The following is a 13,162-nucleotide window of genomic DNA, read 5'->3' on the forward strand; positions in this document are numbered from 1 at the left end:
AAAATAAGATGGTGCTCCTCTCAAGAGCCCTACCAGACCTCGGATCAGCAACTGGCCCAGGACTCGAAATCTAAGACTTGACTAGAAGTGCATCAGGAAACTTGATGTGAATGACTCGCTTAAACCTCTAAATCGGCAACCATCGTCAAGGAGAAGGTGCCCTACGCCGACTACAGCTAAACTAGGCATTCAGCAGCAGTACCCACTTGCAACAGACTACATGATCTGGAAGGGATTCGTGTTTCTTTAGCAATGGAACATCCCTCTGTGTTAGTTTGCTATTTGGAGTTAAAAAGGATATATTTCACCCCAGGGCATTCTCTGCTTTGGTAAGCCAATGAAGTACAATCAGAGTGAAATGGACCCCATTTTTTCGAGAGGCACAGCATATATTTGACTTTTTATTGCTTTAAGTAGAAATATTCCTGCAGTACTTCTATTGTGAGGGGGGGGGGGTGTCACCACCAAAAAGACCACTATTGAGAATACTTGCATCAAAAAGACCAACTTGCATTTCAAACCTTGGCCCCTGCTCTCCTTCCTACTCTTTCCTATGCACCATAATATTAAATACCATTTCAAGAGTCCCCTAAACACCTACACAGCAGCCCCTGTTTAGAATCCTCAGTTAACGCTAAATTAATAATTTTGAGAGTAACCCATTTCAGATCAGCTATTCTGAAGCATCAAGGGACCTGTTTGGAGGGTGAGTCGCTTTAGGTAAGTTGTACACTGAAATGGGCAGGGAAGCCTACAGCTACTCCCAAGTCAGGTGCACTGGTCAATGGAAGACGCTGAAGCAGACTTCAGCTGATTGTAAACAGTGTTTACTTAACCTTTCAGGCGAGCTTCTTTGATTTTACGAGTAAGAGTGGCACAGGGAGGTTTCCAACCTCCTTCATTAAATATCAAAGGCGTTTCTGCTTCAAAGAATAAACTGAGACCGAGGGGAGGGTTCTCTAGGAGAGCAATCGCTCCACTCATCTTGACCGCTCGTAAATGCTAAGCACCTTTGAAGTTAATGCTAAGAATTATTCCATTATGAAGTCAAGAGGCCACAGAAGAGGACGGCTGAATAATTGTGTCTGGCAAACCACCAAGGATAAAACTCAACATGATGTTATATACACGCACACACTGGCCCTTCACACACATCTCTAGACAGGAAGCAGATTGCCAGTGTAGGCGCACAGCGCACTCCCACCTGGAGCCTTGTATTCCCTGAAGTTGATGTTGGCCAGAACAAAATGGATGATCGTCGGGCAGTCTTTCTCCACCGACGGGTTCTTGGGTTTGAAGACATAGCACTCCTTCAGCCCCTCTCGATCGAAAACTTTCGGGTCTATTTTTGGAAAGGGAAGCTTGTTCATCCGGGCCCACTTCTCGGCAAGAAGCAGCTCCTGGAACAGAAGTAAAAGATTCAGGATGATTAAAACGCTGTCTGTAAGGTATAGTACAAGAGAGAAGAGGGTGTCATCACTACATGTCTGTAGAATCTCAAGGAGAAGGCTGTGATGTCAGAGATGATCGGATATGCACTAATCGCCAGATACATCTGCTGACCGCACATATTCTGGCACGCGCTCTCTCAGCGCGGAGCCGGATGTGACAGAGGAGGACGTTTCAATGAGCAGGAAGCTGCACCAGGATTTTAAGAGCTAAGAACGTCATGCCCTGAACAAACATATCACGCTGGGGGGTAGGTCTAGTCTCAAACACTGCGCCACCACCAACGGCCATCACCTCTTAATCCTCTGAGGAGGTACAAGCGTGTTTCAAGGAATGCGTAATGCTTGTCACGGGAGTGGGCGGGGGTGAAAAGGTTAAAACCTGAAATAGAGAATTATTCCAGAAATAAAACAATTAGCCATGCAGAGACCGGTTGGTTCCTTCTTTGAGTGTTAGGACAATACGTAGACAACCAGTCGTCCAGACGTAAAGTATTTCAAACATTAAACACGTTTTTCTCGTTTCACAGCATATCTGTTCTTTGAAGCAGCATAAAACGTGCTATTATAGACGGCGTCCACTCCTTTCTCACCAAGCACCCCTCTCCATCACGAGAACCTAGTAGATTCAAACGTCAACAGCCCAGCTGCGGAATCAGATGCTTCTAGATACACTTATGACAGATCATACCATTTTCCTATCGCTGGACAGGCAGTTCTGGGCGTAATCAATAACATAAGAGGCCAACACGTTTTCATTAGATCCTGTGCAGGGGCCCTGTGGAATAGCCCAAGAACCGAGCATCACAAAGCGGGACTCTGAAGTGTTTAAAGGCGGGAACTGGACAAAGAAAAGTTCACCTTGGTGGGAACCCAGGGAAAGAATGGATCGCAAGTGTAAATCCACAGTGCCGCAACTGAATACACTTGGGTCAGTCAGTCAGTTAATTCACTACAACCTAGATATGCGTCTTCCCTCCAACATCACTTGTCACGTTGCACATTCTGTTGCCATGGAATGCGGCCACTAATCCAGCACAGGAGGGCGAGGAACATCAGCTAGAGGAGCCTCGGGTGGCAAACAGGCAGGTGAACAGGTAGACGAGAGGCCTGGCCAATCAAACCTGCACATTGCAATGGCTGCAAACTGCATAACCCCCTAAATCCCCCAAGCAGGCGAGCTTCCTTAAGGCCTTCTCACTATTCACCACTTAACCTTCAGCATAAGGGACCCCCCCAAGCCTTCTTTCGTGTGAGAAGGTCAGCAGTTTATTAGATTTGCAAGCTGCTGCATACGTTTCCCGAAAGCATTAGTCATTAATATGCTCGAGACATGCAGTTACCTTGTACGTCAATCATTTCACTTCATAACTGGTCATACAGTGAACATCAATCCCTGTCAGTTGCATAACTTTGTACATCATTACATATCATACATTATAAAGTCAGAACAGCTATTTTAATGGTTAGCCATAAATCACTGTTGAAACAGCTCTTTCTACTGCTTATTTAGTACAGCAGGTGGTGGCTTCACCGCTTCCCTTGCTACCGATGTCTAGCGGTCGCGGCCCTGTGGCAGTGTCTGGGCTGCAAGTGCTGTGTCTGTCCCACAGTGACCACCACTTAGCCTTTTGTTGGCCTTCCAGTGTACCTGCCATGAGGCATCCCAAGGACCCTGTTCAGGCAATTGTTCTGTATGTACTTGTGAGATGTCATTTATTTTCACTCACTGTATCCCCCATGCCCCTGCTTTCACCCTGCGGCTTCGATGCCCGCAATAATTTAGTGCAAGTTGGTGGGATGACGATCACAGCCAACAGTTGTGCGGAAGGCTAGTCCTAGCCCCCTTTTGGCCACATTGATGGGCAGCTCCTTGACTATAATTGGGCTATTTGAATGACCCGGGCCCTTTTGGCACATGATTACCCTTACCAGTTGCCTGTCCCTTTGCTGCTGCCCGCGGATGGTGTTAGCTGTCTCCCTTAGGGTCAGCTAACACCTCCTGGACCTGTGGTTCAACCACCCCCAGGAGGTGAGCTTTCCTTCACGCCCTCTCGTCGTTCACCACTTAACCTAAACATAATGGACACCAAGTCTTCTTTTGTGTGAGAACGGCCTCAGTTTATTATATTAATAACCTGGTAAATATTTTTCGCGAAAGCATCGGTCATTAATATGTTCCAGGCATGCGGTTATCTTGTACGTTAATCATTTCACTTCATAACTGGTTATACAGTAAACATCAATTTCTTTTAGTTGCATAACTTTGTAAAATATATAATTTCATAAATTATACAGTCACAACAACTCTTTTAATGGTTGACCATAAATCACTGGTGTGACAAATTTGTGCGGCTTAACTTAGCACAGCGGGTCGCGACTTCCTTTGCTACTGATGTCTGGCGTTCGCTGCCCTGTGGCTATACCTGTGCTGCAAGTGCTGTGTATGCCTTGTCTGGACCATTTCTTAGCCTTCCAGTGTCCCTCCTGTGAGGCATCCCGAAGACCCCATTCAGGCAATTGTTCTTTGTCCTCATGTGATGTCATTTAGTTTCAGAAACAACCACAAAGCTCCCTTCTCCTTCTACTCTGAGAGCATGAGGATTTGATCCTCTAATTAGATTGGTAAATAAGTTATAGTAAGGCCATATAATAAGACACATTTTTACCAGGTTGCTAAATTTTCAGACAAAAATATATAATCATACATAGAATAATCAATTTCTAATCAAACATATGAATTCAAAGGAATGCATTATCAATATTCTATTTAAAGATCATATTTTATACAAATGATATTGACAAAGTTAAAATCATATACTCATCATATCTATACTACTATTATAAAGAGAACACAAACCTTTGAGCCAGGTAAACTCGAAAAGTACACCACCAATCAAAACACCCAAGATATCTTTGAAAACCTCAGGGCAAGCAGAAGTACAAAGGCTATTAAAAATAAAAAATATACGTTGTTTAAAAATGTCGAAATAAAAATAAAGTAGTCCCTTGCAAGTAGCGCCGGCCGCGACGTCTGCGTGATGACATAATTTGCGTTTGCGCTCCCTGGCAACACTTCCGGAAATGGGGCCGAAGATCGCTACCTGCTGGGAGGACAGCCGCGGCCCTGCTTGCTGCTGGGCGAAGTGGCGGCCTGTGCGGGCGGGGCGCCTGGAGAATGGCAGCCTGTGTGGGCGGGGCGGCTGGAGAGTGGCGGCCTGTGCGGGCGGGGCGCCTGGAGCGGGACCGGCGGCTGAGTTAAGGATCAGGCTCTCCGGGACACGGGCGGGAGTGGGCCGGGGCGGGAGGGGGCCGGGGGCAGAAGTGCACGCAAGCCTCAAATGCTGCCCCCAGCCCCTTTCTGCCCCAGGCAACGCTGGGGCGGGCTGCTAGTTTTTAAATAAAAGGAAAACAATATGTGCAATAAATACATGAAGAACAACTGTCGATGCGACGTTTCGGTGCTAAGGTGGATCGTCACCTTCTTCAGGACATTAGTTCAATATTTAAAAATCTATTGATTTATGTGGAAGCTCTTATATTTGCCTCCTATGAACTTTTAGACGGGTTCCTCGTCTGGTTTTTACAGTCTCCTAGGTGCCGGAAAATGCCCTCTAATTTTCTTTGGAGGGTCTTAGTTTAGTTTTCTCACCCTTTTATTTCTATGAATCCCTTCAAGGGTTAATCTGATACCTTTATTAGTCACACTTTGATGGGATCATTCACAAATAACTTTTATATAGTCAGGTCCATCTTAACTCAAAATATAGATCTCTAATTAAAATCTTGTTTATTAGATCCACCCACTTTTTCTAATTTAAGGGTGCTGGTTCCAGTTAATTTTAGTTCTGGTTCAGATTTTATTCAGGTATGCAGTTAAAAGAACAAGCATCCGTCTTGCTGACCTGACAATTTGAGTCACTCTGGTCTTTCTAGTAGGTATCTGTGGGTCAGGCATACGGGAGAGTATTCATTGGAAGCGAGGCAATCTAACCACATAAATCTACCCTTTCCTTCCAGATCGGTTTTTTGACCGCTTAAGGTGTAGCACTATGTGTCTAACCCCCATGTACACGTCCTGCAGCTGGAGAAGCATTCCCCTGGTCGTTCCTGGAGGGGGTCACAAGATCATTTATTTTCTAGACCCAAGAATGCTACTGAGAATGCATCCTTGAACAAGTCTCCCTGATAGACAGGCACGTGCCAGGTAGCACATGCAGAATTGTCTTTAATCTATTTAAGTCTATGGGCTGCCTGCTGTCCTAATTGTTTGACTGTAGGTGGCCCCATCCCAGCAAGGCGGTGCAGAAATAAAATGAGTTAGACGGGTCCACCCTCGCATAAAGCTTTGGGCAATATGCCACTGTGCTTAGGTGAGGCTGACTGAGTCCATGTTTTGGCTTGCTGCGGGTGAATGCCCAGTGTAGGAATTCTTCCACCATGTCGCTGTTACTTGCTTTTAGTATATCATTCCCCTCTGTTGCCTTCTGGAAGCGGTCCCAGCACATACGATAAGTGGTGGCGGTTTTTCATACCAATGTTTTGTCAATGAGTACTGTTAATTCTACTCCACTACATTCCACATGTCGGCCAGTAGTGGTGTCATCTGTTCCTCTGCCCATGCAGCCAAATGGCAGAGTCTCTCTCACTTAAAACAAGAGAGAGCCTCAGCGATGGAATTATCAAATTCTCAGACATGTCCAGCCTTTATCGTTATATTCACCTTCAGCTGGCAGCCCACCAGGAGCTGCAGTAATCCCAACACTTTTGGACAGTGTGCTGCCCCTAGGTTTATCGCTTGCACCACTGCTTGGTTGCTTGACCAGTGTCACCTGCTTGTTGGCCAGTCTCTTGTGCCATAGTGAGAATGCCACCAAGATGGGAAAGATTTCAAGACAGGCACGTTTCTTGTCCAACTTAACTAGTGCCACCTCTCAGGCCACAGGATAGTGCACCAGGTTGACCCCAGGATAGCGCAGAAAGCTTCGTTTCCTGCTGCATTTGTATTCAGGTTTATCTGCTGTCACCCATGAGTCCCACCTAACAAGCCTTCCATTAAAATCATTTAGGAAAGTCTGTCTCTGAGCCGCTTGACCCCTGATGTCAATCGGACCCAATGTTGCTTCAGGGAAAGGGCTTTTGTCAGCCAAGCCAAGTGTTTAGCAAATGCATGCCCCACAGGGATGACCCTCGCAGCAAAGTTGAGTTTAACCAGTAGCTGTTGCATCTCCCTGAGGGTCCTCTTTTTATTATTTAGCAGCTCTTAAATGACTTGCTTCAATTCTGCCACCTTTTGGGCTGGCAGTCTGATTACTCCATCCTCTGAGTCTAACTCTATTCCTAGGAATGTCAATCGTTTTCTAGGTTTCTCTGTCTTCTCGTGTGCCAATGACACATTGAGCTGGTCTGTTATGGATATGAAGTGGTCCAGTAGGGAGCTGCATTGCTTAGTGTCAAGGTTTCCCACAAACAGGAAGTTGTTCAGGCAGTGCAATTCCCCCCACCCCACCCATCCCAGGCATATTTCCCCTAGGGCCCATTCTAGGATGGTGCAAAGGCCTCAAAGTATGCACAGTATATATGGCACAGGCCATGGGTGGGCATTTGTTATAGGAGAATGCACCATCTAGCTAGAAACCAAGCAAATGGTCAGGGTGCACCGGGAGGAGCCAGAATGCTTTGGTCATCAAGGCTCCCGTACCAGCTGCCCTCAGCAGGTCCACTTCTTCATCCAGTGTGGCATATGACACGGTACACTAGTCTTGATCTAGCCCGTCACTCACTGATTTCCCCCCTCTGGGTAAGGCCGCTTCTTGGGAACGACCCCTAGCGGTGAGACAATGCAATCCTTAAATGGGGGTTATTTAAATGGGGCAGCCACGTGACCCAGCTCAAACTTGATGGGCACTTTTCTTCACGGGACCTCGAAGTTTTTTGCAATGGACTTGAGACTGTTACAGAATCGCTGTACGCGAGGACCTTTATAAGGAATGCGGAAGCGGCTCCAGAAGCCCTCTACTAGAAAGCATGCATCGCTATGTTTGTGGTAGTGGATGAGTAACTGAAAGAAGAATCTGAATTGTATTGGGGTGGGTGCTAAACCGGTCGCCCCCTCGTTTTACCCGTGGCTTTCAGTTTTACTTTTAATTACTCCCTTTTCCCGTTTTGCATTCACTGGGGGCGAGGGGGGGTGGAGGGTATTTGGGGAAAGAGAGGATCCCCGCAAACACTGCATGCATGTCTAAATTTGCATGTCTGTCCCCATTTGCAGTCCCATTTCTTGATTTCCATCAGGTCGCTGGTTGCAACCTTGTGGGCTTGCCCCTTGACTATTGTTTGTCCTTGCTGGTACCACTCTGCTCTCTTCTTTCTTCCATACGACCGAAATGTATGGTCATGTGGTCCACTCCCTCACACGAACTGAACATTTATTGGGTACGATCGGTTACACCCTGGTAATCCCAGTCTACAATAGGCCATGCTTGCATCTTCGCCCTGAAACCCTTGTCGTACCTCAACCAAGCCTCGATTTGATAATTGTGCTGTGGTTCGTGGACATTCTGCTCATATAAAAGCAGTGCCACTGGGCTCTGCAGGAATTTTTCAACGAATATGAATGCCAATGTGTGAAAAGCTTGCAGCCAGTTACAAATGGACCTCGCTAATCTGGGATTGCACCTCTCCATCCTGTCCCAGTCTTTTTCATCCTGTCTCACTAAGTCATGGTCTGTGTGTACGGTTACAAGCAGCACAAATATGTCTTTGAACTCTTTACACCATATTCTCTCTTTTACTGCTAGAAGTACCAAGCATGCAAGCCCGGTCTCGCATGGGATATTGAGCGGGTTGCCCAGGAAAGGCCTAATGGAATCGCTGGCTGGCTTGCTATTTGCCGCACCTTGTGAGGTGCCGCCTACCCATGCCACTGTCGGGTCTGCCGCTATCTGGCTGTTCTCGAATCTGTACAAGATCTTCTGCAAAAGGTGCCAGAATTATTATAATTTGTTGAGAATGTGCCAGGAACTAATGAAAACACCCTTCATACCTTACAACAAAGATGGCGAGCACCGGTGGATCAAGGCCAAGAAATGAATGTTGTCAGCTTGTTTACATTCCTGCATTCCCTAATTGAACAGCTTTGATAACTGGCCAGGAACGGCATACAATATTTAGCAACTTGTATCTAAGTAAATTGTTCAGTGAAATGGACTTCTAATTAGTCATATGATGGAAAGGACTGTAGTAATCACTAGGGGTATTGAAACAGACTGGGCATTGGAAACAGATGTATTCACAGTGCCTATTTCACAGGTCGATAAGCAGGGTCACTGAAACCTTGTGATTTTGCCACTGCCAGGGTTTTCCCATAATAATGGATTTGTTTCACTTGGCACATACAGCATCTGCTGCAAAGATGCATACATTAGTACAAAATATAAACAGCTCAAACGGATCAAAGGATACTCAAATGCTGCAAATGGGAATGCACTGCAGCTCCTACAATTTTGCAAAGGTGAACGGTTTGCCTTACATCTACTTAATGTTGTTTTCAGGCACTGCAGAGGTCAAATATATAGACCAGATGAATGACTCTTCGGAAGCATAAAACAAAGGCCGGTATAAATTATTATATCTTGACGTGTCCAAATAAGTAGATAATGCACAAGTTTGCATTTTATTGCACAAAATGCTGCATGATTTGTTTTTCCTTACTACGAAATTTAGTAAACCCTGCTGCATAATTTGATACACTATTGTATCATAACTCTTGTAATGATGATTATAATTAGAGTATTAGTATTTTTAGACAGGCAGCACTAGGAACATCTAATCTGCCCATCTTTCTCATTGTTTTAGCACTGCATACTACGGATAATCTCCAGATCTGTCTTTGTTTCATCCGGATCTTGGTCATCTATCAAATACTCTCTTACAGAAAAAAGTTATTGTGAGGATTCGAGATTCAAATCTAAAAAATTTAAATTCACAACATTTCAAAGGCTTGTGCTTTTTCTAGTGATGGTAGGTAAGAGATCAATAGGATCTAGCTTCTCCAGTTTCGCCATCAGAACTCATCTATTCCAGACTCGGCATCAGGATTTATCTTTTGCGGAATTGACACTAGGATTCACATTTTCATTTTGACAGGTGATCTTGAATCCCACCCAGTATAAACCTAGAGGCGGAGCGGACTTTGTTAGACCTGGCATCATTGGTGTGGGTCTCCCTTACATTTTTTGCTGTTGCCTCCTGTGTTTTTGCTATGTTTTTGCTGGTCTAGATGCTTTGGGCACTTTGCCACTGCTATTCAGTGCCAAAGTGTAAGTGCTCCCTATTGTAAATTGTTGTTATGGATTAGTGACTCCATGATTGGCTTATTTGATTTACTTGTCAGACCCTAGTACAGTGCACCATGTGTGCCCAGGGCCTGTAAATGAAATGCTGCTGGTGGGCTTGCAGCACTGGTTGTGCCACCCACAGAAGCATCTTGTAAAATGTGACTCAGGCCTGAAATTGCAGAGCCTGTTTGCAGTCTGGGGCTGGCATGTCGACTTGGCAAGTGCACCCACTTGCCAGTCCCTAAACCTTCCATTTTCTACATATTAGTCACCCGTAAAGTAGGCCCAAGGGCAGGGTGCATTGTATGTAAAAGGTAGGACATGCCCTGATGCGTGTGGCATATCCTGATAGTGAATTACAGCCAATTTCGTTTTTCACTATTGCAAGGCTACTTGTTCCCATAGGCCAGATTTGGCAGTTTGATTACAACATGTTATAATCCTAACTGACTCAGGGAACTAGGTAGAAATTCTAGTTTAGTATGCCTGAACTCAGAATGATAAAATACATCTTTCAGTGAAGTTGGTTTTAACATACTGTGTTTGAAAATACCACTTTTAGATAGTAGGGCTTTTCTTGCCTAACCATCCAAGCCTGCCTCTGCTAGGTTATGTATTCCATGTCTGGTTTGTGAGTGGCAGGGGCTGGGGTGGCTCCAGGAGACAGGGTGAGTCAGCACAAGGCTGAATAGACCTTTCTGCATGAGTAGTGGTGGGAGGAGTAGCATCTGGGCCTGAATAGGGTTGTGCCTGCTTTTCAAAATGCTGGCTCCACCTCCGGTGGTGTGTCTGATGACCCTGGCCAACACTGACAAAGGAAGAAGTTGTGCACTGGCAGAATGCACCCAGAACTGGTTTGGACTAGGTACAGACACACTTTGCCTTCAGAGACAAAGGGTTTTGGTGTATAAAAAGGGGGACCCAGACCCAAGAACTTTAGATCACTTCTGGGAATCAAGACGACCCTTTGCCAAGGAGAAGAACCAAGGAAGCTGTAGGAGGAGACTGCCCCTGTGCTGTGGGGTTTGGCCTGCAGTGGTTACTTTATTTGCCAAGGAAAGGAGAAAAGAAACTTTGTGTGTACTTTTGCAATCTTGAAGAAGAATCTCCAAGGGCTTGAACTGTGCTTGCCTTCTGTCCGAAGTCTCAGGATACAAGACTTCACCACCAGCTCCCCTGAATTCCCTTGCTGAGAAATTCTGCCTGCAGAGAGGTACCTACTGTTGTTTGGGCCCTCGCTGGGAGTTGGAAGCACGACGCAACGAGAAGTATGTCGCAGCCGCAGCAGTTGCATCATCAAAGCAGTGTGCTGCCGCTGCAGCTGTTAGCCGTCGCATCATCGACAAAGCGTGTCGCATCACCGGAGAAGCTTGTCGCCGCCACAGAGGTCTCCGTTTCATCACCCGAAAAGCGTGTCGCAGGGCCTGTCGCGGCTTAGAAGTTACCGAGTTCGCCACACGGTCGTCGGGCGTGTACGCATCACATCCAACGTTGTTGCATCAAGACACCTTTTTGTCACATCGCACCGGATTGTCACATCGCATCGAGGCGCCATCTTGTTGCATCACACCGGATCACAGTAAGAAACCGACGCATCACCTACTCTCCAGTAAGGAACTGACGCATCACCTCCCCTGCGCTGCAGTAAGGAACCGACGTATCACCTCCCCCGAAGCAAGGAACAGACGCATCACTTTCCCTGCGACCCTTTTGTTTGTATTGCGTGATGCATTCCAAGGTACTTTGAGACTAAAGTGTCGCATTTACCATCTACATTGACCTAAGCTATTTCTACCATTATAAAGTCTTTTTTTGATTACAGTATTGTGGATTTTTGTTGTTTGGGCAAGTATTAAGTCTAGTAAAGATTACTTATTTTTCTAAATTGGTGTGGTTTCCATTTGTAGTGTTTTCACTGTATTACTGTATGTGTTCACAAATGCTTTACACACTGCCTCTGAGATAAGCCTGTCGGCTCGTGCCAAGCTACCAAGGGGGTGAGCAGGGGTTATTTTAGAAGTGTACCCCCTTACCTTGACTAGAAGCAAGGATCCCTATTTAGTCAAAGGTACCTACCTCTGCCAACTAGGGACCCCCGGTTCTAACAGACCCTAATTTTAGTTAGCACTCTGCCAGCCAGTCATAAAATGGAGGCATGGAGGAAAGAGTAGTCTCGAAGGGGAAGAGGTAGTCCCTTCAGACGATATGCAGATCCCACCTGTCTTATGCTATGGACCGTCAGTGGTGGCGGTCGACACCGCTCCTGCTCAGTTTTGGATTCTGGGAGCACAATGGGACTGGTGACTGGAGCATCGACGTCCGGAAGGTTGCAGTGGCACAACTTGCACCAGACCGGATCGATGGATGCCCATTTGAGCCATCTTCTTAGACACTGAAACCGACTCTGGTCCTAAGCTCATCGGTCCTTCTCAGGAAATCCAGCCCCTGTGGACTCCACATCGCCAGTCACCCTCATACAGGCTTGGCGCAGCACCTAATTGGGCACCAGTAGATATTGATTACCATGACTGCATGTGTTACTCTCATGTGCACAATTACAGTGCCGTAAAACCAGCTGAAATTTCTTGTGATGAGGATTCCTTTCCATCTCCTCATGAGGGTAAGTTCATCCTGGCATTCTTTTCAGGCATTGTCATGTCCTGATGATGATCCCATTATCTTGTTAAGGGATCAAAACATTGTCTATTTCCAGCACCTTGACACATTTGTATGTTTTTTGCCATTAGTTTGTGTTATGGTGCTACCATGTATGTTCTGTGGCTCAATAACCAAATTGTTTCTCGGCAAGTATATATAAATGCATGAGTTTGTTAAACTCTAATATTCTGTTGTAAATTGTACGACTTGTAGGTCTTTTTATTACAGATACATTATTTTTTTTATATGCAATCATAAACTTAATTGCATCTCTGTGTGAATTACAGCCTTAATTCCTTGATGTGCGGGACCACTGTTCCTTTGTAAAGTGCATCGTGCGACCAGTTCCTCATCTCTCACTAACACCAGTCTCACCTAATATGTTCTACCATTTTGCTATATCTTTGCAACAGTTACCTGTCCTGTCTTACTGCATCTTCATATGCAAAAGTCTGAAGCAGCTTGCTAACCCCCCAACTCACTTTCTCAAGCCCTTAATCACAAAAGATCTAGACCTCGACCATGAACTGAAATAATTAATTGGACAACCTCGAACTCACCCAAAGATGAACACCCTACTCTTTATTTCACTCCTGGCTATTACCACTCAGGCCCTCAAAAACGAATCTCGGCCCAGCCTTTCCAATCACCCCTCTAACCAATCCTCTTCAAGTTGTGAACCTGCTTGTATCTCTCTCGTGTTACCAAACCATGTAA

General features: G+C 45.7%; 1 protein-coding gene across 1 annotated transcript in view; it reads right to left on the reverse strand.

Annotated features, from left to right (window-relative positions):
- The window catches only part of PLA2G4A (phospholipase A2 group IVA), an 875,644-nt gene that overhangs the window by 47,168 nt on the left and 815,314 nt on the right, over positions 1 to 13,162 (reverse strand). The window contains exon 16 of the mRNA XM_078642541.1: positions 1,205 to 1,400. Within this exon, the coding sequence (XP_078498667.1) occupies positions 1,205 to 1,400 (196 nt within the window). The remainder of the gene's footprint in view (positions 1 to 1,204; positions 1,401 to 13,162) is intronic.

The sequence above is a fragment of the Lissotriton helveticus genome, chromosome 1_1, assembly GCF_964261635.1.
Source record: "Lissotriton helveticus chromosome 1_1, aLisHel1.1, whole genome shotgun sequence".
Lineage (NCBI taxonomy): Eukaryota > Metazoa > Chordata > Amphibia > Caudata > Salamandridae > Lissotriton > Lissotriton helveticus.